At 34.8% G+C, this 26,659-nt stretch overlaps 2 protein-coding genes across 4 annotated transcripts in view; one reads left to right on the forward strand and one right to left on the reverse strand.

The window, feature by feature from the left end:
• The window catches only part of si:ch211-269k10.4 (uncharacterized protein LOC100150242 homolog), a 21,306-nt gene extending 1,934 nt beyond the window's left edge, over positions 1-19,372 (forward strand). The window contains exons 2-6 of the mRNA XM_056475836.1: positions 5,673-5,831; positions 8,851-8,970; positions 9,649-9,705; positions 9,783-9,884; positions 18,869-19,372. Of these exons, the coding sequence (XP_056331811.1) occupies positions 5,676-5,831; positions 8,851-8,970; positions 9,649-9,705; positions 9,783-9,884; positions 18,869-18,967 (534 nt within the window). The 5' untranslated portion in view covers positions 5,673-5,675 and the 3' untranslated portion in view covers positions 18,968-19,372. The remainder of the gene's footprint in view (positions 1-5,672; positions 5,832-8,850; positions 8,971-9,648; positions 9,706-9,782; positions 9,885-18,868) is intronic.
• Positions 19,373-19,688: 316 nt separating this feature from the next.
• The window catches only part of zgc:158766 (uncharacterized protein LOC100009641 homolog), a 103,713-nt gene continuing 96,742 nt past the window's right edge, over positions 19,689-26,659 (reverse strand). For all 3 annotated transcript variants that reach the window (XM_056474993.1, XM_056474992.1, XM_056474991.1), the window contains one exon: positions 19,689-19,979. In XM_056474993.1, coding sequence (XP_056330968.1) covers positions 19,974-19,979 — 6 coding nt within the window. In that variant the 3' untranslated portion in view covers positions 19,689-19,973. The remainder of the gene's footprint in view (positions 19,980-26,659) is intronic.

The following is a 26,659-nucleotide window of genomic DNA, read 5'->3' on the forward strand; positions in this document are numbered from 1 at the left end:
TTACATGGATACTATAGTGTGTTACAGTAAATTGACTATAGAACATGCTGTAAATTCCTGTGGTAAATTAAACTGACTATATATGGTAAAGCATACGGTACAAGTACAGATATTTTTGTATTTATAGAACCAAACATCAAATAATTCTGTAGTATTTTAAAGTAAATTTACTATAGAACATGTAGTAAGTTACTGTAGTAAATTAAACTTAATATATTAGGTATAACAATTAACAAAAAAAAAAGTACAGGTATTATTGCATTTACATAACCAACTATGAAATACTATAGTATTTTACAATAAATTGACTATAGAACATGCAGTAAGTTGCTGTGGTAAATGAAACTTACTATATAAGGTATAGTATGTATACAAGTACAGTTATTATTGCATTTATACAAGCAGACATGAAATAATACTATAGTATTTTACAGTAAATCTACTATAGAACATGCAGTAAGTTTCTGTGGTAAATGAAACTTAAAATTTAATTTATTGTTAATAAGTATACTACACAAGTATAGTTATTGTATTTACATAAAAATAATGGTATCGTATTTTACAGTAAATTGATTATAGAACATGCTGTAAGTTCATACGGTAAATGAAACCTAATATTTAACATAAAGTAAATAAGTATATTATACAGATATATTGTATTTTTAGAACCAAACTTGAAATAATACTACAGTCTTTTTATGGTAAATTAGCTATAGAACATGCAGTTAATTACTGTTGTAAATGAAACTTAATATAAGATACTATAAAGTATACTATATAAGAACAGTTACTGTGGTGTTTACATAATACTGCAGTATTTTACAGTAAATTGACTGCAGAACATTTAGTAAGTTTCTAAATGACACTTAATATTTAAGATATTGTAAATAAGTATACTAAATCCAGCTATTAATGTATTTACATGGATACTATAGTGTGTTACAGTAAATTGACTATAGAACATGCTGTAAATTCCTGTGGTAAATTAAACTGACTATATATGGTAAAGCATACGGTACAAGTACAGATATTTTTGTATTTATAGAACCAAACATCAAATAATTCTGTAGTATTTTACAGTAAATTTACTATAGAACATGTAGTAAGTTACTGTAGTAAATTAAACTTAATATATTAGGTATAACAATTAACAAAAAAAAAAGTACAGGTATTATTGCATTTACATAACCAACTATGAAATACTATAGTATTTTACAATAAATTGACTATAGAACATGCAGTAAGTTGCTGTGGTAAATGAAACTTACTATATAAGGTATAGTATGTATACAAGTACAGTTATTATTGCATTTATACAAGCAGACATGAATAATACTATAGTATTTTACAGTAAATCTACTACAGAACATGCAGTAAGTTTCTGTGGTAAATGAAACTTAATATTTAATTTATTGTTAATAAGTATACTACACAAGTATAGTTATTGTATTTACATGAAATAATACTAGAGTATTTTACAGTAAATCGACTACAGAACATGCTGTAAATTCCTGTGGTAAATTAAACTGACTATATATGGTAAAGTATACAGTACAAGTACAGATATTATTGTATTTATAGAACCAAACATCAAATAATTCTGTAGTATTTTACAGTAAATTTACTATAGAACATGTAGTAAGTTACTGTAGTAAATTAAACTTAATATATTAGGTATAATAAATAACTATACTACAAAAGAACAGTTATTGTTGGATTTATATAACCAAACAAAGTTCTGTTGGATTTTACAGTACATTGACTATAGAACATGCTGCAAGTTACTGTGGTAAATTAAACTTACTATACGAGGTATTGTGAATAAGTATACTATACAAGTACAACTATTATTGTATTTACATGAATACTATAGTATTTTATAGCATGCTGCAATTTTCATTTACCACAAGAACTTTCTGCATATGGTATTGTAAGTAAGTGCATGCTATACAAGTATAGCTATTATTCTATTTATACAACCAAACGTGAAATAATACTATAGTATTTTACTGTGAATTTACTATAGAACATGCAGTAAGTTCCTGTGGTAAATGAAACTTAATATTTAAGATATTGTAAAGAAGTATACCAAGTACAGTTATTGCATTTACATGAATACCATGTTACAGGAAACTGACTACAGAATATGCTGTAAGTTACTGTGGTAAATAAAACTTTATATATAAGGTATAATAAATAAGTAAACTACAACTACAGTTATTCTGTTTACATGAAAAAATACCATCGTATTTTACAGTAAATGTTCTATACAACATGCTATAAATCCCTGTGGGAAATAAAACTTACTATATAAAGGTATAGTAAATAAGTATACTATATACACCTGTAGTTATTATTGCATTTATATAAATAGATATGAAATAACACTATGGTATTTTACAGTAAATTGACTACACAACATGCTATAAATCCCTGTGGGAAATAAAACTTACAAAATAAGGTATAGTAAATAAGTACACTATATACACCTGTAGTTATTATTGCATTTATATAACCAGATATGAAATTATACTATAGTATTTTACAGTAAATTGACTACACAACATGCTATAAATCCCTGTGGGAAATAAAACTTACTAAATAAGGTATAGTGAATAAGAATACTATATACACGTGTAGTTATTATTGCATTTATATAAATAGATATGAAATAACACTATGGTATTTTACAGTAAATTGACTACGCAACATGCAGTAAGTTGCTGTGGTAAATGAAACTTACTATATTTGGTATAGTATGTATACAAGTACAGTTATTGTATTTATATAACCAAACATGAAATAATACTATAGTATTTTACAGTATATTAACTATAGACCATGCAGTATGTTTCTGTGGTAAATGAAACGTAGTATATAAAGGTATAGCAGTACAAATAAATTCTGGGTTCTACACAAATGATTTGTTTTGAGACAACATGAAGTGATTAAGTTAACTTAGTCGTTTTTACAAATTTGGGAAATTAACATGCAAAAATTAAGTCCTGAAAAAAAGTTAAGAATCGTGTTGTTTCATCTACACTTCCAGTAAAATGCTAGTGTTTATTATACTGTATTTATTGTACTGTATTAGATTATTGTACTGTTATTAATGTAAAACTACAAATATTATTTCATGTGTGGTTACACAAATATACACGTACACAAATACTCAACCACCCGCTTTTATAAACTGTGCGCTGCAGTGTTTTGAAATAAATGCTGATGTTTTTAGTGCATATGCACGAATTGTATTTCAGCTTTAATTAAATATGGCAACAATCATTATTATAAAGGAAAATACAAACTGTATTATAGTTCAACATTAACTAATGCATTATTTATATTAAATTATGCCACAATTGTGCTTGTTAACAAGTTAATGCACTGAGTTAACATGAACTAACATTATTTAACTTAAATTAGATTAACTAAAGTCAACAAAGATTAATTACAACCATAATAAATGTATTACTAATACATTTGTGTATTACAATGACAATGTAATAGCGTGCTCATGTTAGTAAATACATGAACAAACATTAACTGATGGACCATTATTTTAAAGCTTTACCCAATAAGCTTATTATAACTTGTACAATAACTTATAAATTGTACAACTGCAGGTTAACTATGCTTATATATATATATATATATATATATATATATATATATATATATATATAGGTAACTTTCCGGTTAAAAGTTATTAGTAATTGGTTACTAGTTAACTCAAGCTATTAATAACTAATAAATAAAAAGTTATGGTAACTGATAACCTTTTCAGATTTTGATTATAATGCAGTAATGTGCATCTTTTATAAAGCTGCTTAGAAATAATAATTATTGTAAAAAGAGCTATACTAATGAACTGGAATTAAATTGAATACATATCTAATGTGTGTATTATAAATTATATCTCGCATTTAAACAAAACAAAGCCGATTTTAAGAATCTTTCAGTGTTAAAATGTGAAAATGCAGGTTGATCTTCTGTGTTTTGACTTTTGTTTGTAGTGCGTGTAAGTACTCAAGAGAGTGTGTGTGTTGGTGTTTGTGTGCGCGTGTGTTAAGTATTTTGTGATTCACAAGTGTTATTGGTTTATTTCCGGTTGTGAATTACATTATGGGATGTTGATCTCTGGGCGTTAATATCTAGGGCGACGCAGTGGCTCAGTAGGTAGTGCTGTCACCTCACAGCAAGTAGGTCGCTGGTTTGAGCCTCGGCTGGGTCAGTTGGCGTTTCTGTGTGGAGTTTGCATGTTCTCCCTGCGTTCGCGTGGGTTTCCCCCGGGGGCTACAGGTGAATTGGGAAGGCTAAATTGTCCGTAGTGTGTGTATGTGTGCGAATAAGTGTGTATGGGTTTCGGCTGGAAGGGCATCCGCTGCGTAAAACATATGCTGGATAAGTTGGCGGTTCATTCTGCTGTGGCGACCCCAGATTAATAAAGGGACTAAGCTGAAAAGAAAATGAAAGAATAATATCTAGAGAAATAAGTCTGTAAAATAACAGTAAATGTAAAGTTTATTACAAGGTGTTTATAGTGTAATATACAACACCAACCCAGACAATATAGCACTGCAGACTAGGGGTGGGCGGTACACCGGAGTCAAAGTCATCACCGGTGTGACATTGCGCCACGACATGAATTTTCTAATACCGTCAATACCGTAATAAATCAATTTTGCGCGGCTTGAACGGCTGCATTTACATCAATAATAGCTAATTCTAAATAATAAGGCATTCAATTTTCTTCAAACGTTCAGTTGTGGTCTGAATACATGTCCTTATACTACAGGGCTCGAAATTGCAACCATTTTGGTCGCATGAGCGCCCGAAATTTAATCTAAGTGCCCTCATAATATATTTGGGAGCATTTGTGTGTCTGAATATAATGAACAGGGAGCTTTTGTTACTGCAGGAAATGCAAATGGATGAAGAGTGAAAAGTGCACAGGTTTGCAAAACCTCACCTAAAGTTATAATAATAATAATAATGGCGCAGATGACAGCGATCATGACATGAGGTAAATGTTGATCCACCAGCTGAGATCAATCGAGTGTTTTCGGAGAAGGTGCCCGAATCTCGATGCGTTGCATTCACCGCGTGTTCAGCGCAAATGTCCGCTAAATATAAAATCTAACACTGTACACATCATCGCCAAAGAAACTCACCTTTACTAAGTTTACACTGAAACTACGGCTCATAACAAAGAGCGGAATTGCGCTGGTGGTCATCGCGAGAATCCTGCTCTGTCTGCTCATAAATTGGTGCGGCTGACTCGCCTGCTTTATTCCACCAACACAGAGAAATGAAGATCAGCTCATAACGAGACTGAGCATTTACAATGACCCAAACCAAAACTTTTAAAGAGTGATAGAAGTGAGACTTTCTTTTGTCCGTTCTTCCTTGAGATGTATATTATTTTGCTATTGAAAGTTATACCATGATATTATACCGTCACCGTTCAAAAGATGAAAAATACCGTGATATTAATTTTAGGTCATATCGCCCACCCCTACTGCAGACTATTACACATCTTCATCAGTCACGTTTTGGGACGTTTTAAGGTTACAAGTTTTTGGAAGACAGATCATGTCTGTAGTTTGTGTGTGTTTTTAATTACTTAGAGTGTGTGTGTGTGTGTGTATTTTGTGTGTGTTGTTTTTCAGGTGATGGCCAGTGCAGATATATCGATGGATATTCAGAGGCATTCAGACGCAGCGGGTGATCAAAATCCACTTATTAAATACTATCGTGCCAGTGAAGTTCTGCCTGCTCCAGTGCCAGCGCTCAACACACTGCTCAGAAAAGGCCCTGCAACCTGCGCTGTGAGCATGCATGTGCACACACTCAAATAAAAACACACACACCTATACTAATAATGGGGTCACACTGTAAAAATATCTATTAAGTAAAGTAAAACTGTATTTATATTGCACCCTCTATATTGTGGCCAAAGAAAAACATACATCAGTAAAAGAAAACAGATCAAAATCCAGAGGCAAACAATACCTAATGTAAAAGCAGCTCACCATACTGTTAAAAACCTGTCTAAAAAGATGCATCTTTAAATGTTTTAAAAATAAAATGAGCGCTATGTCATGATATTTTCTATTTATGGTTATAAATTCAATTATGAGATGTTAATTTCTGCTCTGTCAGCTGTGCAGTTTAACAGTGACTTTTATTAAACAATATATTGTGTGGGAAATATTAGCAACATTTTTTGTATTATTTTATTTTAAGTTTATGTATGCGTGTCTATATATGCGTATGTGACTGCCTGCATGCGTGCGTGCGTGCACTGCATCTATGTACGTACATATACAGTGCTCAGCATATACAAGTTCACCCCTCACAAATCTCTTCTTTAAAATGTTTGTTTTTTAATAGGAAGCTATACAATATTATATTTATGCATATACATAAGATTAGTCTGTGCTCAAGCCAAATCTGCAGCTTATCTAACAAAATAACTTATGATAACGGTCCAAAAACTAGTACAGCCAAAATTATGTAAAAAAAAAAAATAAATAATAATATAAAAAATAAATAAAATAATAATAAAAAATATAAATATAATAATAATAATAATAATAATAATATCTAAAAAATAAATAAAATATTAATAAAAAATATAAATATAATAATAATAATAATAATAATAATATCTAAAAAATAAATAAAATAATAATAATATCTAAAAAATAAATAAATAAAATAATAAAAAATAAAATAATAAAAATTATAATAATAATAATAATAATATCTAAAAAATAAATAAAATAATAATAATATCTAAAAAATGAATAAAATAATAAAAAATAAAATAATAATAAAAAATATAATAATAATAATAATAATAATAATAATAATAATAATATCTAAAAAATAAATAAAATAATAAAAAAAATTATATATATAAAATTTTATTATAATATATATAAAAATTTTATTACTTATATATATATAAATAAATTTTTTGCAATGTTTTGCTTGAATATTGTATTCTCTTGTTTTCTAAATATGTTTGGTGACTAAAATATTTTAACAAATATCTGTTTAATAAATTTGTTTTGTTTACATGCACCAAAATACCTTGACTATATTCACTGCGAAATGGAGGAAAATATTAATTTTCAAAAGGGGCTGTACTCAATTATCCTGAGCACTGCATGTGTCCGTGCGTGTGTGTGGATGCGTCACAGATGCACACTCCGCAAATGCACGGTTCACAGGGATTATTCATTCATTCTCTTTTCAGCTTAGTCCCTTTATTAATCCGGGGGTCGCCACAGCGGAATGAACCGCCAACTTATCCAGCAAGTTTTTATGCAGTGGATGCCCTTCCAGCCGCAACCCATCTCTGGGAAACATCCACACACACGCTGGACAATTTAGCCTACCCAATTCACCTGTACCGCATGTCTTTGGACTGTGGGGGAAACTGGAGCACTAGGAGGAAACCCACACGAACATGCAAACTCCACACAGAAATGCCAACTGACCCAGCCGAGGCTCGAACCAGCGACCTTCTTGCTGTGAGGGATTAATGATCAAAAACCAACATTTATATTTAAAACACTTACTTCTAGAAACAGGAACATAGTCACTCAGGAAGGACAAGGATGTTGACAAATCAACACTGGCGAACAAACCAAACTCTGGGGTATAAATACACAAGACATGATTAAACTAAATACAAGCAGGTGTGAGATACAGGTGAAACTAATAAACACTAACTAACGGCGGGAAAACAGAACAAAGGAATCACATGACATAACAAAAGCACATGGAACACTAGACATGGGAAACACATAATACTGACTATATACTGTGTGTATAGATATATAAACACTCACCGGCCACTTTATTAGGTACACCTTACTAGTACTGGGTTGGACCCCTTTTACCTTCAGATCTGCTTTAATGCTTCGTGGAATAGATTCAACAAGCTACAGTAAATATTCCTCAGAGATTTTGCTCCATATTGACATGATAGCATCACGCAGTTGCTGCAGATTTGTCCGCTGCACATCCATGATGCCAATCTCCCGTTCCACCACATCCCAAAGGTGCTCTATTGGATTGAGCTCTGGTGACTGTGGAGGCCATTTGAGTACAGTGAACTCATTGTCATGTTCAAGAAACCAGTCTGAGATGATTCAGGCTTTATGACATGGTGCGTTATCCTGCTGGAAGTAGCCATCAGAAGATGGAGACACTGTGGTCATAAAGGGATGGACATGGTCAGCAACAATGTAAAATAATAAATCAAATTTCAGAACAATTCTGTAGTTGCTAAGGTGACCTAGATGGTTGCTATGGAATTGCAAACACTTTTTTGAACAAATAATTCAAAACATTAATTTAGTGTAATGGGGTGCCACGGTGGCGCAGTGGTTGGCACTGTGGCCTCACTGCAAGAAGGTCACTAGGTCGAGTCCCGGCTGAGTCAGTTGGCATTTCTGTGTGGAGTTTGCATGTTGTCCTCGTGTTGATTTCCTCCGGGTGCTCTGGTTTCCATCACAGTCCAAACACATGTGCTATAGGGGAATTGAAGAAATTGCCCGTAGCGTGTGAGTGTGTGTGCGTGTGTGTCTGTGTGTGTGTGTGTGTGTGTATGTGTGTGAATGAGTGTGTGTGAATGAGTGTGTATGGGTGTTTCCCAGTACTGGTTTGCAGCTGGAAGGGCATCTGCTGTGTAAAACATATGCTGGAATAGTTGGCGGTTCATTCCGATGAGGTGACCCCTGATAAATAAGTGACTAAGCTGAAGGAAAATGACTGACTGAATGAATGAATGAATGAATAGCACACAGTAAATGTTGCGTGGTCTTCTTGCAGGCCATTCAGGCGTCCAGTGGGATTCTGAGTTTGGGAATAGGAGTCGTGTTTGCAGCTTCATGGGGCATCGGGTTCAATTTACTGACTTTATTCAGAATTCCCATCGTCACTGGAGTAATGGTGAGCTTCATCTATTGCTGCGGTTTTAGTACTGCAAGAAAATCTAAGTCATTGTTCCTTATATGCATTATTCTCAATATACAGGTGAAGTCAGAGTTATTATTCTTTTTCTAATATTTCCCAAATGATGTTGAACAGATTCAGGAATTTTCACAGTATTTCATATAATATTTTTTCTTCTAGAGAAAGTCTTATTTGTTTTATTTCGGCTAGAATAAAAGCAGTTTTTAATTGTTTAAACCATTTTAAGGTCAATATTATTAACCCCTTAAGGAATATTTATTTTGGATTGTCTCCAGAATAAACCACTGTTATACAATGACTTGCCTAATTACCCTAACGTCACCCTAATTACCCTAGTTCAGCCTTTAAATGTCACTTTAAGCTGTATAGAAGTGTCTTGAAGAATATCTAGTCTAATATTATTTACTGTCATCATGACAAAGAGAAAATAAATCAGTTATTAGAGATGAGTTATTAACACTATTATGATTAGAAATGTGTTGAGAAAAATCTGCTCTCCATTAAACAGAAATAGGAGGGGAAATATTCAGACGGGCTAATAATTCTGACTTCAACTGTGTATTAGAGCATATTGTTGCTATATTATACACACATTAAATAAATCCTGGAGAAAATGTTGATCATAATATGATGTAGTTCCTCTTTGTCTTCTAGTTTGTGGTGGCTGGAATCCTGTCTAATCTTCTGTACAAACACCCAGAGCTTCTGCACGTCAGTGTCTGCATTTACACATGTATATTTCCTATAAATATACAGCATCTGGAAAAATATTCTTTATTTTCCCCCAGACTTGCTTCATTGCAAACATCTTATGTCTGTGTGTTTCTGGGATCGGTGCAATTCTTCTGATTGTTGATCTTCAACCAGGAGGAAATGACATCCAGCAGAAGGTACAATTAATAATAATGAACACTGCATCATGTGCACTCTTGCTTTGATCTGTGTTGTTGTTGACACTGTTTTCTATTGTTGTGTGTGTTGTTGATGATGGTGTTTTCTATTGTTGTGTGTGTTGTTGTTGACACTGTTTTCTATTGTTGTGTGTGTGTTGATGATGGTGTTTTCTATTGTTGTGTGTGTTGTTGTTGACACTGTTTTCTATTGTTGTGTGTGTGTTGATGATGGTGTTTTCTATTGTTGTGTGTGTTGTTGATGATGGTGTTTTCTATTGTTGTCTGTGTTGTTGTTGACACTGTTTTCTATTGTTGTGTGTGTTGTTGATGATGGTGTTTTCTATTGTTGTGTGTGTTGTTGTTGACACTGTTTTCTATTGTTGTGTGTGTTGTTGATGATGGTGTTTTCTATTGTTGTCTGTGTTGTTGTTGACACTGTTTTCTATTGTTGTGTGTGTTGTTGATGATGGTGTTTTTTCTATTGTTGTGTGTGTTGTTGTTGACACTGTTTTCTATTGTTGTGTGTGTTGTTGATAACGGTGTTTTCTATTGTTGTGTGTGTTGTTGATGACAGTGTTTTTTATTGTTGTGTGTGTTGTTGTTGACACTGTTTTCTATTGTTGTGTGTGTGTTGATGATGGTGTTTTCTATTGTTGTGTGTGTTGTTGTTGACACTGTTTTCTATTGTTGTGTGTGTTGTTGATAACGGTGTTTTCTATTGTTGTGTGTGTTGTTGATGACGGTGTTTTTTATTGTTGTGTGTGTTGTTGTTGACACTGTTTTCTATTGTTGTGTGTGTGTTGATGATGGTGTTTTCTATTGTTGTGTGTGTTGTTGATGATGGTGTTTTCTATTGTTGTCTGTGTTATTGTTGACACTGTTTTCTATTGTTGTGTGTGTTGTTGATGATGGTGTTTTCTATTGTTGTGTGTGTTGTTGTTGACACTGTTTTCTATTGTTGTGTGTGTTGTTGATAACGGTGTTTTCTATTGTTGTGTGTGTTGTTGATAACGGTGTTTTCTATTGTTGTGTGTGTTGTTGATGACGGTGTTTTCTATTGTTGTGTGTGTTGTTGATGACGATATTTTCTATTGTTGTGTGTGTTGTTGATGACGGTGTTTTCTATTGTTGTCTGTGTTGTTGTTGACACTGTTTTCTATTGTTGTGTGTGTTGTTGATGATGGTGTTTTCTATTGTTGTGTGTGTTGTTGTTGACACTGTTTTCTATTGTTGTGTGTGTGTTGATGATGGTGTTTTCTATTGTTGTGTGTGTTGTTGATGATGGTGTTTTCTATTGTTGTGTGTGTTGTTGTTGACACTGTTTTCTATTGTTGTGTGTGTTGTTGATGATGGTGTTTTCTATTGTTGTGTGTGTTGTTGTTGACACTGTTTTCTATTGTTGTGTGTGTTGTTGATGATGGTGTTTTCTATTGTTGTCTGTGTTGTTGTTGACACTGTTTTCTATTGTTGTGTGTGTTGTTGATGATGGTGTTTTCTATTGTTGTGTGTGTTGTTGTTGACACTGTTTTCTATTGTTGTGTGTGTTGTTGATAACGGTGTTTTCTATTGTTGTGTGTGTTGTTGATGACGGTGTTTTTTATTGTTGTGTGTGTTGTTGTTGACACTGTTTTCTATTGTTGTGTGTGTGTTGATGATGGTGTTTTCTATTGTTGTGTGTGTTGTTGATGATGGTGTTTTCTATTGTTGTCTGTGTTGTTGTTGACACTGTTTTCTATTGTTGTGTGTGTTGTTGATGATGGTGTTTTCTATTGTTGTGTGTGTTGTTGTTGACACTGTTTTCTATTGTTGTGTGTGTTGTTGATAACGGTGTTTTCTATTGTTGTGTGTGTTGTTGATAACGGTGTTTTCTATTGTTGTGTGTGTTGTTGATGACGGTGTTTTCTATTGTTGTGTGTGTTGTTGATGACGATATTTTCTATTGTTGTGTGTGTTGTTGATAACGGTGTTTTCTATTGTTGTGTGTGTTGTTGATGACGGTGTTGTTTATTGTTGTGTGTGTTGTTGATAACGGTATTTTCTATTGTTGTGTGTGTTGTTGATAACGGTGTTTTTTATTGTTGTGTGTGTTGTTGATGACGGTGTTTTCTATTGTTGTGTGTGTTGTTGATGACGATATTTTCTATTGTTGTGTGTGTTGTTGATGACGGTGTTTTCTATTGTTGTGTGTGTTGTTGATGACGGTGTTTTCTATTGTTGTGTGTGTTGTTGATGACGGTGTTTTCTATTGTTGTGTGTGTTGTTGATGACGGTGTTTTCTATTGTTGTGTGTGTTGTTGATGACGGTGTTTTCTATTGTTGTGTGTGTTGTTGATGACGGTGTTTTCTATTGTTGTGTGTGTTGTTGATGATGGTGTTTTCTATTGTTGTGTGTGTTGTTGATGACGATATTTTCTATTGTTGTGTGTGTTGTTGATGACGGTGTTTTCTATTGTTGTCTGTGTTGTTGTTGACACTGTTTTCTATTGTTGTGTGTGTTGTTGATGATGGTGTTTTCTATTGTTGTCTGTGTTGTTGTTGACACTGTTTTCTATTGTTGTGTGTGTTGATGATGGTGTTTTCTATTGTTGTGTGTGTTGTTGTTGACACTGTTTTCTATTGTTGTGTGTGTTGTTGATAACGGTGTTTTCTATTGTTGTGTGTGTTGTTGATGACGGTGTTGTTTATTGTTGTGTGTGTTGTTGATAACGGTATTTTCTATTGTTGTGTGTGTTGTTGATAACGGTATTTTCTATTGTTGTGTGTGTTGATGATGGTGTTTTCTATTGTTGTGTGTGTTGTTGTTGACACTGTTTTCTATTGTTGTGTGTGTTGTTGATAACGGTGTTTTCTATTGTTGTGTGTGTTGATGATGGTGTTTTCTATTGTTGTGTGTGTTGTTGTTGACACTGTTTTCTATTGTTGTGTGTGTTGTTGATAACGGTGTTTTCTATTGTTGTGTGTGTTGATGATGGTGTTTTCTATTGTTGTCTGTGTTGTTGTTGACACTGTTTTCTATTGTTGTGTGTGTTGTTGATAACGGTATTTTCTATTGTTGTGTGTGTTGTTGATAATGGTATTTTCTATTGTTGTGTGTGTTGATGATGGTGTTTTCTATTGTTGTGTGTGTTGTTGTTGACACTGTTTTCTATTGTTGTGTGTGTTGTTGATAACGGTGTTTTCTATTGTTGTGTGTGTTGTTGATGACGGTGTTGTTTATTGTTGTGTGTGTTGTTGATAACGGTATTTTCTATTGTTGTGTGTGTGTTGATGATGGTGTTTTTTATTGTTGTGTGTGTTGTTGATGACGGTGTTTTCTATTGTTGTGTGTGTTGTTGATGACGGTGTTTTCTATTGTTGTGTGTGTTGTTGATGACGATATTTTCTATTGTTGTGTGTGTTGTTGATGACGGTGTTTTCTATTGTTGTGTGTGTTGTTGATGACGGTGTTTTCTATTGTTGTGTGTGTTGTTGATGATGGTATTTTCTATTGTTGTGTTTGTTGTTGATGATGGTGTTTTCTATTGTTGTGTGTGTTGTTGATGATGGTGTTTTCTATTGTTGTGTGTTGTTGATGACGGTATTTTCTATTGTTGTGTGTGTTGTTGATGATGGTATTTTCTATTGTTGTGTGTGTTGTTGATAACGGTGTTTTTTATTGTTGTGTGTGTTGTTGATGAAGATATTTTCTATTGTTGTGTGTTGTTGATGACTGTGTTTTCTATTGTTGTTCTGTGTTGTTGATTATGGTATTTTCTATTGTTGTGTTTGTTGTTGATGACTGTGTTTTCTATTGTTGTGTGTGTTGTTGATGACGGTATTTTCTATTGTTGTGTTTGTTGTTGATGACTGTGTTTTCTATTGTTGTGTGTGTTGTTGATGACGGTATTTTCTATTGTTGTGTGTGTTGTTGATGACAGTGTTTTTTATTGTTGTGTTGTTGATGACGGTATTTTCTATTGTTGTGTGTGTTGTTGATGACGGTATTTTCTATTGTTGTGTTTGTTGTTGATGACTGTGTTTTCTATTGTTGTTCTGTGTTGTTGATGATGGTATTTTCTATTGTTGTGTTTGTTGTTGATGACTGTGTTTTCTATTGTTGTGTGTGTTGTTGATGACGGTATTTTCTATTGTTGTGTTTGTTGTTGATGACAGTGTTTTCTGTTGTTGTGTGTGTTGATGATGGTGTTTTCTATTGTTGTCTGTGTTGTTGTTGACACTGTTTTCTATTGTTGTGTGTGTTGTTGATAACGGTATTTTCTATTGTTGTGTGTGTTGTTGATAATGGTATTTTCTATTGTTGTGTGTGTTGATGATGGTGTTTCTATTGTTGTGTGTGTTGTTGTTGACACTGTTTTCTATTGTTGTGTGTGTTGTTGATAACGGTGTTTTCTATTGTTGTGTGTGTTGTTGATGACGGTGTTGTTTATTGTTGTGTGTGTTGTTGATAACGGTATTTTCTATTGTTGTGTGTGTGTTGATGATGGTGTTTTTATTGTTGTGTGTGTTGTTGTGACGGTGTTTTCTATTGTTGTGTGTGTTGTTGATGACGGTGTTTTCTATTGTTGTGTGTGTTGTTGATGACGATATTTTCTATTGTTGTGTGTGTTGTTGATGACGGTGTTTTCTATTGTTGTGTGTGTTGTTGATGACGGTGTTTTCTATTGTTGTGTGTGTTGTTGATGATGGTGTTTTCTATTGTTGTGGGTGTTGTTGATGATGGTGTTTTCTATTGTTGTGTGTGTTGTTGATGATGGTGTTTTCTATTGTTGTGTGTTGTTGATGACGGTGTTTTCTATTGTTGTGTGTGTTGTTGATGATGGTATTTTCTATTGTTGTGTGTGTTGTTGATAACGGTGTTTTTTATTGTTGTGTGTGTTGTTGATGAAGATATTTTCTATTGTTGTGTGTTGTTGATGACTGTGTTTTCTATTGTTGTTCTGTGTTGTTGATGATGGTATTTTCTATTGTTGTGTTTGTTGTTGATGACTGTGTTTTCTATTGTTGTGTGTGTTGTTGATGACGGTATTTTCTATTGTTGTGTTTGTTGTTGATGACTGTGTTTTCTATTGTTGTGTGTGTTGTTGATGACGGTATTTTCTATTGTTGTGTGTGTTGTTGATGACAGTGTTTTTTATTGTTGTGTTGTTGATGACGGTATTTTCTATTGTTGTGTGTGTTGTTGATGACGGTATTTTCTATTGTTGTGTTTGTTGTTGATGACTGTGTTTTCTATTGTTGTTCTGTGTTGTTGATGATGGTATTTTCTATTGTTGTGTTTGTTGTTGATGACTGTGTTTTCTATTGTTGTGTGTGTTGTTGATGACGGTATTTTCTATTGTTGTGTTTGTTGTTGATGACAGTGTTTTCTGTTGTTGTCTGTGTTGTTGATAACGGTGTTTTCTGTTGTTGTGTGTGTTGTTGATGACTGTGTTTTCTGTTGTTGTCTGTGTTGTTGATAACGGTGTTTTCTGTTGTTGTGTGTGTTGTTGATGATGGTGTTTTCTATTGTTGTGTGTGTTGTTGATAACGGTGTTTTTTATTGTTGTGTGTGTTGTTGATGATGGTGTTTTCTATTGTTGTGTGTGTTGTTGATGATGGTGTTTTCTATTGTTGTGTGTTGTTGATGACGGTATTTTCTATTGTTGTGTGTGTTGTTGATGATGGTGTTTTCTATTGTTGTGTGTGTTGTTGATAACGGTGTTTTTTATTGTTGTGTGTGTTGTTGATGATGGTATTTTCTATTGTTGTGTGTGTTGTTGATGACGATATTTTCTATTGTTGTGTGTTGTTGATGACTGTGTTTTCTATTGTTGTGTGTGTTGTTGATGACGGTATTTTCTATTGTTGTGTGTGTTGTTGATGACGGTGTTTTTTATTGTTGTGTTGTTGATGACGGTATTTTCTATTGTTGTGTTTGTTGTTGATGACTGTGTTTTCTATTGTTGTGTGTGTTGTTGATGACTGTGTTTTCTATTGTTGTGTGTGTTGTTGATGACGGTATTTTCTGTTGTTGTCTGTGTTGTTGATGATGGTATTTTCTATTGTTGTGTGTGTTGTTGATAACAGTGTTTTCTGTTGTTACGTGTGTTGTTGTGGGTGTTTTCTGTTGTTGTGTGTGTTGTTGATGACTGTGTTTTCTGTTGTTGTCTGTGTTGTTGATAACGGTGTTTTCTGTTGTTGTGTGTGTTGTTGATGACGGTATTTTCTATTGTTGTGTGTGTTGTTGATGATGGTATTTTCTATTGTTGTGTGTGTTGTTGATGATGGTGTTTTCTATTGTTGTGTTTGTTGTTGATAACAGTGTTTTCTATTGTTGTGTGTGTTGTTGATAACGGTATTTTCTATTGTTGTGTGTGTTGTTGATGACAGTGTTTTCTGTTGTTGTCTGTGTTGTTGATAACGGTGTTTTCTGTTGTTGTGTGTGTTGTTGATGACTGTGTTTTCTGTTGTTGTCTGTGTTGTTGATAACGGTGTTTTCTGTTGTTGTGTGTGTTGTTGATGACGGTATTTTCTATTGTTGTGTGTGTTGTTGATGACGGTATTTTCTATTGTTGTGTGTGTTGTTGATGACGGTATTTTCTATTGTTGTGTTTGTTGTTGATGACTGTGTTTTCTATTGTTGTGTGTGTTGTTGATGATGGTATTTTCTATTGTTGTGTTTGTTGTTGATGATGGTGTTTTCTATTGTTGTGTGTGTTGTTGATGATGGTGTTTTCTATTGTTGTGTGTTGTTGATGACGGTATTTTCTATTGTTGTGTGTGTTGTTGATGATGGTGTTTTCTATTGTTGTGTGTGTTGTTGATAACGGTGTTTTTTATTGTTGTGTGTGTTGTTGATGACGATATTTTCTATCGTTGTGTGTTGTTGATGACTGTGTTTTCTATTGTTGTTCTGTGTTGTTGATGATGGTATTTTCTATTGTTGTGTTTGTTGTTGATGACTGTGTTTTCTATTGTTGTGTGTGTTGTTGATGACGGTATTTTCTATTGTTGTGTGTGTTGTTGATGACGGTGTTTTTTATTGTTGTGTTGTTGATGACGGTATTTTCTATTGTTGTGTTTGTTGTTGATGACTGTGTTTTCTATTGTTGTGTGTGTTGTTGATGACGGTATTTTCTATTGTTGTGTTTGTTGTTGATGACTGTGTTTTCTATTGTTGTTCTGTGTTGTTGATAACGGTGTTTTCTGTTGTTGTGTGTGTTGTTGATGACGGTATTTTCTATTGTTGTGTGTGTTGTTGATGACGGTATTTTCTATTGTTGTGTTTGTTGTTGATGACGGTGTTTTCTGTTGTTGTCTGTGTTGTTGATGATGGTATTTTCTATTGTTGTGTGTGTTGTTGATAACAGTGTTTTCTGTTGTTACGTGTGTTGTTGTGGGTGTTTTCTGTTGTTGTGTGTGTTGTTGATGACTGTGTTTTCTGTTGTTGTCTGTGTTGTTGATAACGGTGTTTTCTGTTGTTGTGTGTGTTGTTGATGACGGTATTTTCTATTGTTGTGTGTGTTGTTGATGATGGTATTTTCTATTGTTGTGTGTGTTGTTGATGACGGTATTTTCTATTGTTGTGTGTGTTGTTGATGACAGTGTTTTCTGTTGTTGTCTGTGTTGTTGATAACGGTGTTTTCTGTTGTTGTGTGTGTTGTTGATGACTGTGTTTTCTGTTGTTGTCTGTGTTGTTGATAACGGTGTTTTCTGTTGTTGTGTGTGTTGTTGATGACGGTATTTTCTATTGTTGTGTGTGTTGTTGATGACGGTATTTTCTATTGTTGTGTGTGTTGTTGATGACGGTATTTTCTATTGTTGTGTTTGTTGTTGATGACTGTGTTTTCTATTGTTGTCTGTGTTGTTGATGATGGTATTTTCTATTGTTGTGTTTGTTGTTGATAACAGTGTTTTCTATTGTTGTGTGTGTTGTTGGTGACGGTGTTTTCTATTGTTGTGTGTGTTGTTGATGACGGTGTTTTCTATTGTTGTGTGTGTTGTTGATGATGGTGTTTTCTATTGTTGTGTGTGTTGTTGATGACGGTATTTTCTATTGTTGTGTTTGTTGTTGATGACTGTGTTTTCTATTGTTGTTCTGTGTTGTTGATAACGGTGTTTTCTGTTGTTGTGTGTGTTGTTGATGACGGTATTTTCTATTGTTGTGTGTGTTGTTGATGACGGTATTTTCTATTGTTGTGTGTGTTGTTGATGACAGTGTTTTCTGTTGTTGTCTGTGTTGTTGATAACGGTGTTTTCTGTTGTTGTGTGTGTTGTTGATGACTGTGTTTTCTGTTGTTGTCTGTGTTGTTGATAACGGTGTTTTCTGTTGTTGTGTGTGTTGTTGATGACGGTATTTTCTATTGTTGTGTGTGTTGTTGATGACGGTATTTTCTATTGTTGTGTGTGTTGTTGATGACGGTATTTTCTATTGTTGTGTTTGTTGTTGATGACTGTGTTTTCTATTGTTGTCTGTGTTGTTGATGATGGTATTTTCTATTGTTGTGTTTGTTGTTGATAACAGTGTTTTCTATTGTTGTGTGTGTTGTTGGTGACGGTGTTTTCTGTTGTTGTGTGTGTTGTTGATGACGGTATTTTCTATTGTTGTGTTTGTTGTTGATGACTGTGTTTTCTATTGTTGTCTGTGTTGTTGATGATGGTATTTTCTATTGTTGTGTTTGTTGTTGATGACGGTGTTTTCTATTGTTGTGTTTGTTGTTGATGATAGTGTTTTCTATTGTTGTGTGTTGTCGATGATGGTATTTTCTATTGTTGTCTGTGTTGTTGATGACAGTGTTTTCTATTGTTGTGTGTGTTGTTGATGATAGTGTTTTCTATTGTTTGGTCAGTTGTTGTTAACTCTGTTTTTTATTGTTGCGTGTGTTGTTGATGATGTTTATCTATTGTTGTGTGTGCTGTTGATGAGTTCGCTGTTGTTGTTGATGACAGTGTATATGCTATTGCGCTTTTGACAGTGTATATTGTGTTTGTATGTTCTCCAGATGGAGGTTTTGGTTCTGTGTGTGACTCTGATGGACATAATCATCGCCGCTGTGCTCATTTTCTGGTTCCACCGAGAGAAACGTGATCATAAAAAGTGACCCTGAGTGTTTTGCTCTTATACGCTTCAACAAAAATAACATAAGTCAAGAATTAAAGAACTCCAGAAAGCAGAAGCTACTTCAGATGCAATTCACACAACCAAAGTTTCTCAGACTCTTAGCAGCCAGACGTGAGATGTGGAGAATTTAGCTCGGAAATGTACCTAAATACATGTGAAAATGCATGTTATGTAATATGTTTTAGCATGACTGAAGATTGAGTGCTGCTTTGACCCTTGCGACTGCTTTATTTGTTTGCATTTCAGCATTTAATTACCTGTAAAATAGTTTTTTGGACACACATTATGTAAATATACAATCCACATTATTAATGAACCATTAATTATGCCTTTTAGATAAAGGTAGATGCTTATTAATAGTTTTTAAAGTAGTAGTTTGGGTGTTATGTAGGATTGGAAATGATACTATCATAATTACTAATAAACTGTTAATATCTTAATATTAAAAGCCAGTTGTTAATAGTGTGACTTGTTACTTAAACTAAAGTGTTTCCATAATCTTTAATGTACAAATAATTATTATAAATACTGAGAAAAGTGCTTGAACTGAATGTACATATTTCACTTTTATACAACTAATGAGATTAAGAAGTTATTTCTAAATGCTATATTCATATATGTCTTTAATTTCTTAATAAATTACAGTATTCGGTATGATTTTATGTACTGTTTTATTTGTAAACGGTGAAAAAGAGACTCAATTCTTGATGAAAATTCAATCCGTGATGGATTTTATTAGTACTCACATCATCTATTTAAAGACAGTCTGTACAGATCAGAAATACTCAGTCAAAAGTCCAGTGGTCAGTCGTATTTCTTACAGAAAAACATCTAAAACACATGAAATAATTTACATCCGTGATGCAGTCCAATGACGTACCAGCGCTGCTGAGCTCGGCCATCAGAAATCCAGTTCATCAGCGAGTTTATGGAGGAATATCAGTCTCTGAAATGTGTTTATTGATGTCCATCATCCATCAGCAATCTCACAGCTGTAGAGCAAAATCATGAATAATGGTTACTAAAAACTGCGGACAACAATCTGATTGCATTAAATTAATGGACAAAATTGCAATGTTGCATATAATATTCTGACGGTGTGATAACCTTGGATAAAACATCACAGTAGTTTTATGGTATTATGATTACTCCTCCAGCATATGCTCTTTTCAATGTCTAGGTAAAAAACAACCACTTTCCCCTCATTGAACACATTATATTTCATTTTAAGAAACATTTCAAACATTTTAAAACAGTAAACATGCCAGGCGAGATATTTAAGTAAATCATTGACTTCTGCTCTCTTCATTAGTTTCAAAAACACAGATTTCTTTACAACTTGAAGAGGCATCTCTGGATAGCTTTCTTTTCTTTGGATATATAGCAAGGCCACTGCACTGTTCCGGTCTATTGCAGGCTAGGATGTTAGTTTATAAGAGACTTGTTTGCTGAATCGTGGGCTGACCAGCAGCTTTTGATGTTGATGGTACTTAACAGCTGGAGATACTGTTGCCCTAAAAAAATAAATAAAATAAAAAATATACTCACTTTATTAAGTACACCTGTCAAACTTCTCATTAACGCACATTTCTAATCAGCCAATCACATGGCAGCAACTCAATGCATTAGGCATGTAGACATGGTCAAGACGATCTGCTGCAGTTCAAAGCGAGCATCAGAATGGGGAAGAAAGGGGATTTAAGTGACTTTAATCGTGGCATGGTTGTTGCTGCCAGACGGGCTGCTCTGAGTATTTCAGAAACTGCTGATCTACTGGGATTTTCACGCACAACCACCTCTAGGGTTTACAGAGAATGGTTCGACAAAGAGGAATATCCAGTGAGCTGCAGTTCTGTGGGCGCAAATGCCTTGTTGATGCCAGAGGTCAGAGGAGAATGGCCAGACTGGTTCCAGCTGATAGAAAGGCAACAGTAACCCAAATAAGCACTCGTTACAACCGAGGTCTGCAGAAGAGCATCTCTGAACACACAACATGTCTAACCTTGAGGCGGATGGGCTACAGCAGCAGAAGACCACACCGGGTGACACTCCTGTCAGCTAAGAACAGGAAACTGAGGCTACAATTCACACAGGCTCACCAAAACTGGACAATAGAAGATTGGAGAAACGTTGCCTGGTCTGATGAGTCTCCATTTCTGCTGCCACATTCAGATGGTCGGGTCAGAATTTGGCATTAACAACATGAAAGCATGGATCCATCCTGCCTTGTATCAATGGTTCAGGCTGGTGATGGTGGTGTAATGGTGTGGGGAATATTTTCTTGGCACACTTTGAGTCCATTAGTACTAATTGAGCATCGTGTCGACGCCACAGCCTACCTGAGTATTGTTGCTGACCATGTCCATCCCTTTATGAGCACAGTGTCTTCATCTTCTGATGGCTACTTCCAGCAGGATAACGCACCATGTCATAAAGCGTGAATCATCTCAGACTGGTTTCTTAAACATGACAATGAGTTCACTGTACTCAAATGGCCTCCACAGTCACCAGAGCTCAATCCAATAGAGCACCTTTGGGATGTGGTGGAACAGGAGATTGGCATCATGGATGTGCAGCCGACAAATCTGCAGCAACTGCCTGATGCTATCATGTCAATATGGAGCAAAATCTCTGAGGAATATTTCCAGCAGCTTCTTGAATCTCTGCCAGGAAGGATCAAGGCAGATCTGAAGGCAAAAGGGGGTCCAGGCAGGTACAAGTAAGGTGTACCTAATAAAGTGGCCGGTGAGTGTATAGGAAGGACATAACAGAAAATTTAAGCAGCTTTAAAACCTCTAAACAGATTATCGTCCCATGCCTAGTTGTATAAAACATCTGCGAATAAAGCAGCATTTACAAAATGTTGCAAATATAGACCTTTTTTTCTGCGATCAATAGCAGTATTAGTTCAAACACATCACAAGCAAGTAAAATAGATTAAAACTATTGTCCAGTTCATTTGATTTCATTTCTTTCACATTACACACTGCGCTGTGTATTTCACAGCTCAAGCTGGTGCTCAGTGATGGAAAATGATTTAATGCATCTTCACACCTCGTCTCAAACCTTTAGCGTCATCACAAATCAATGCGTCCAGTAGCTGTGAAACTGCAGTGTCATGTGAATGAAGCCACACACACATCTGCTGATCATCTCATCATTCTGACCCAAACAACACTTTATCATCACTGCTTCACATGCAATAAACTGTCATGCATACAGGTGATTAAATACTGTAAAGATATCCGTACATTAGCAGTTTTCTGTATTTTGTGATTTATTTTATGCTCTTATTTCTGCTTCTGACTTGCATTATGAGACCTTGATGTTTCTTCCAACAACTTTTAACCTTAAAAGGTTTGTAAAAGTGATTTTCTGAACATGTGTAATAGTGTGCAGTGCTATATTGTCTGTGTTGGTGTTGTATATTATGCTACAAACACCTTGTAATAAACTGCAGCACATTTTCAGCTTTTTTACAGACTTATTTCTCTAGATATCATTTCTTATATCATTTCAAACAACTAAAATGTCAATAAAAGTCACTTTGTTAAACTGTGGAGTTGAATGACTTGAATAGCTCTATTTAGAAACAAATAATTTTACATTGATTAAGACTATGTTGTTGTGGACCATAAACGAAAATCTTGTCACCCATCCAAGTTTTAGGAGCAGCAAATAATAACTTGACTTCTAGTTAATCATTTAGTATCAGAAGTGGCTTATATGAAAGGCAAAACCTCTAGATTACACTTATTAGAGGATGATTCAAGCAAGTTTCTCTTCCTGTTCAAAATGATGATGCTAATCACACCTATTAATATCTGACATTTCTTTCATGTATAATTACAATCAATTTTTTTCTGCATCTATCACACACACACATACACAGACTTAAATATACTACCTAACAAAAGTCTTGTCGCCTGTTTCAAGAACAGCAAATAATAACTTGACTTCTCGTTGATCATTTGGTATCAGAAGTGGCTGATATGAAAGGCAAAGGTCTCTAGATTATGTTTATTTGAGCACAATAAAATATGATCATGCCTTGATTTATAATGATTTCATTAGGACAGTAAGGTCTGACTCTGCATAGACAAAAGTCTTGTGACTGACAGTATAGAATATGTGCTCATGCTGCAGTGGAAACAGAATGAATATTGTGTCTGACTCCATCATGAGCTTGGAGGACTGCATCCATACATCTCTGCAATGACTCAAATCACTGATTAATAAAGTCATCTGGAATGGTGAAGAAAGCGTTCTTGCAGGACTCCCAGAGTTCATCAAGAGTCTTTGGATTCATCTTCAATGCCTCCTCCTTCATCTTACCCCAGACATGCTCAATAATGTTCATGTCTGGTGACTGGGCTGGCCAATCCTGGAGCACCTTGACCTTCTTTGCTTTCAGAAACTTTGATGTGGAGGCTGAAGTATGAGAAGGAGCGCTATCCTGCTGGAGAATTTGCTAACGCAATCTCACAGCAATTCGTAACTTTTTGATTTAGTGGCTAATTCGTATGAATTCGTACAATCTAATTCGTCCAATTTAGTACGATTTGCTCATTCCCCAATGACGGTTGGGTTTAGGGGTGGGGTTAGGTGCCACGCCTCCTTTTTAAAATCGTACAATTTCGACGACGCATTCGTACGAATTAGCCACTAAACTGACAAAATGTTAAATACTTACGTTTTCTCGTGAGATCAGGCTGGAATTTGCCCTCTCCTGTGGTTTGTAATGTAATGGGCAGCACAAATGTCTTGATAACTCTGCCATCCACTCTGCAGATCTCTCGCACGCCCCCATACTGAATGTAACCCCAAACCATGATTTTTCCTTAATCAAAATTTCTATAAGGATCTTGGCTCCATGCGGGTTCCAGTAGGTCTTCTGCAGTATTGGTGATGATAGGGATGCAGTTCAATATTCTATTGTGGTCAAACAAGCAATATCTAGAGGCCTTTTCCTTTCATAAAAGACACTTCTGATACCAAATGATCAACTAGAAGTCAAGTTATTATTTGTTGCTCTTACAACTGGAATCGACAAGACTTTCGTCAGGTAGTGTTTATACAATAGAGCAAACATACAAATGAAAGTAACAGTGCTTTATGGCTTTCTGGAGAGTATTCAGGTACAGAAATTCAATAATAACATATAAATTACCATGAAAAGTCTTAATTGTATGAATTATTAAATGTAATTAATCTTTATTAAATATACAAATGTTTTAATTTATTGTGCCTGAACTCTCTTGAAATGTTCACAGTGTTTAAACTCATGCAAATAATAATCTCTAATGTGATTATGATTGAATTTGGTCATGATTAGGCCCACACGGAATCTGCACGCGCAGAATTCGGCAGATAGCTCATCATTGATTCTGTTTATTTACTTGTGTAAATGTGTGTTATATTTATATTTATTCAGTTTTAAAATGAATTTTAGTAATATTATTGACACATGGAAAAATTGATATGGTTTATTTACAATACAGTTTGTAAAGCAATATTTTCTGTCCTTTAGTAGAGATATGATATGAGAGACTTGCTTTGTTTACTAAATAAAGTGGATCTAATTGGATTTGTCTTGTTAACATTAAATAAAAGTTAAAAAGGTATCACTTCAGTTCTTATATTAAGGTTTTAGTTATGATACTCTCATATCATTGTGCATAATCAGCAGATTTTTATCAAAATTCTGCGCAGAAATAGCGAAAAGCGTCCGCCGATTCAGTCTAGCCCTAGTCATGACTCCACAAATATTCTGAACTGTGTACTGCAAAAATGCTTTTCTTACTTAGAGTTTGGTCTTGTTTCTAGTCCAAATATCTGAAAACTCTTAAATCAAGAAGCATTTTTAGACAAGATAAAAATATTGTCTTGTTATTTAGAAGTAATGAGTCAAAATGAAGTGAGTTTTTCCTTTAAACAAGCCAAATAACCTGCCACTTGGGTAAGCAAAATAATATGTCAAAAGGAAAAACAAGATTGTCCTTACCCCATTGGCTGATTACGCTGCTTGTTTTAAGGAAAAACTCACTTCATTTTGACTCTATTTCTGAAAGCAAGACAATAATTTTATCTTGTGTAGAAAAAGCTTGTTGATTTAAGGATCTTTTTTAGATATTTGGACTAGAAACAAGACAACAAAAGCATTGTTTTTGCAGAGTGTATAACCTCAACTCAATATTAAGCATCTGTGATCAGCCTATTGTATATGCACACAATGCATTGTCAATGCTGAAGTCACATATTGTGTAGCCCTAATATTGACACATGTACATTGAGCTGAAAATAACAGCAAGCACCAGCAGCTCCCTTGAAGCCCAGCACACACATGCAGCCCAAACATCAGCGCCAGACTTGTGCATTAAAGCGACAGTGCACCCAAAAAGGAAACATATATATATATATATATATAATTTCATCATCATTATTCAAAACTAATTTGAGTTTCTTTCTGCTGTTGAACACAATAGGAAGATATTCTGAAGAATGCTGGAATAAATATAGTATATTTTGTTCTTACTATGGATGTAATTAACTTTGTTTCCATACAAGGGTGCGAATTAGATTTATGCACAAAACTGTAATATGGCATTAATCATTAGTGAATAAAGCAGCGTTTCCATCCAATGAGAAACATAAGAGAACAAAATCATCACTTCCTGATAAAACTGCACAGATATTGCTGAGAGAAGTGTAGTTTGATGTCCCTACTGAAAAAAACAGCTTAAACCAGCCTAGGCTGGTTGGCTGGTTTTAGCTGGTCGACCAGGCTGGTTTTAGAGGGGTTTTGGCCACTTCCAGGCTGGTTTCCAGCCATTTCCAGCCTGGTCTTAGCCGGTCAGGTTGGGAGACGACCAGCTAAAACCAGCTCGACCAGCCTAGTCAGGCTGGGAGCCCAGCCTCAACCAGCTATGTCCAGTTGAAACCAGGCTGATCAAGCTGGATTTAGCTGGATTTAGCTGGTCATTTTCCAGCCTGACCAGCTAAGTCCAGGCTGGAAATAACTGGAAACCATCCTGGAAATGGCCAAAACCCCTCTAAAACTAGCCTGGTCGATCAGCTAAAACCAGCCAACCAGCCTAGGCTGGTTTAAGCTGGATTTTTCAGCAGGGGTACTGTTAATATACACCACTGTGGTGTTTGTTCTTCTCTAATAAATGAGTTGCGCCTCAGAAGACGAAATGAAATGAACGCGGTGGCTTTTGGAGGCATGAGACGGGAGCGCAGACAGATGCTCAAGACAGTTCTGGAGGGAATAATAATAGAAGAATAATACTGAAGCACTGTGATGACGGACTGACGGAGGGCTAAGGCTTTTTACAATCAGCACAACAAAATTTCAGATATTTTACAATGGAAAGCTGGAAACATGGAGAGCTGGAAACCAACACTACAGTGGTCCCTCGCTATAATGCGGTTCACTTTTCGCAGCCTCGCCGATTTTTTTTTTACAGCGCATTGTGTTCTGCGTCCTGACTGGTTTTAGACCATTGTCGATCAATCTCCTCCATGCCATGTCTCCTGTACAGTACAGAATGCGTTGAGCTTGCCAAACTTACATAAATCTTCAATCCCTAGTGTAAAGGAGCAAAGAAGTGTGTTAAATTAATGGCTAAATGGGGACAGCGCCCTCTACAGTGTGCGTGGTGTAATAACC

Source organism: Danio aesculapii, chromosome 16 (genome assembly GCF_903798145.1).
Source record: "Danio aesculapii chromosome 16, fDanAes4.1, whole genome shotgun sequence".
Taxonomy (NCBI): domain Eukaryota; kingdom Metazoa; phylum Chordata; class Actinopteri; order Cypriniformes; family Danionidae; genus Danio; species Danio aesculapii.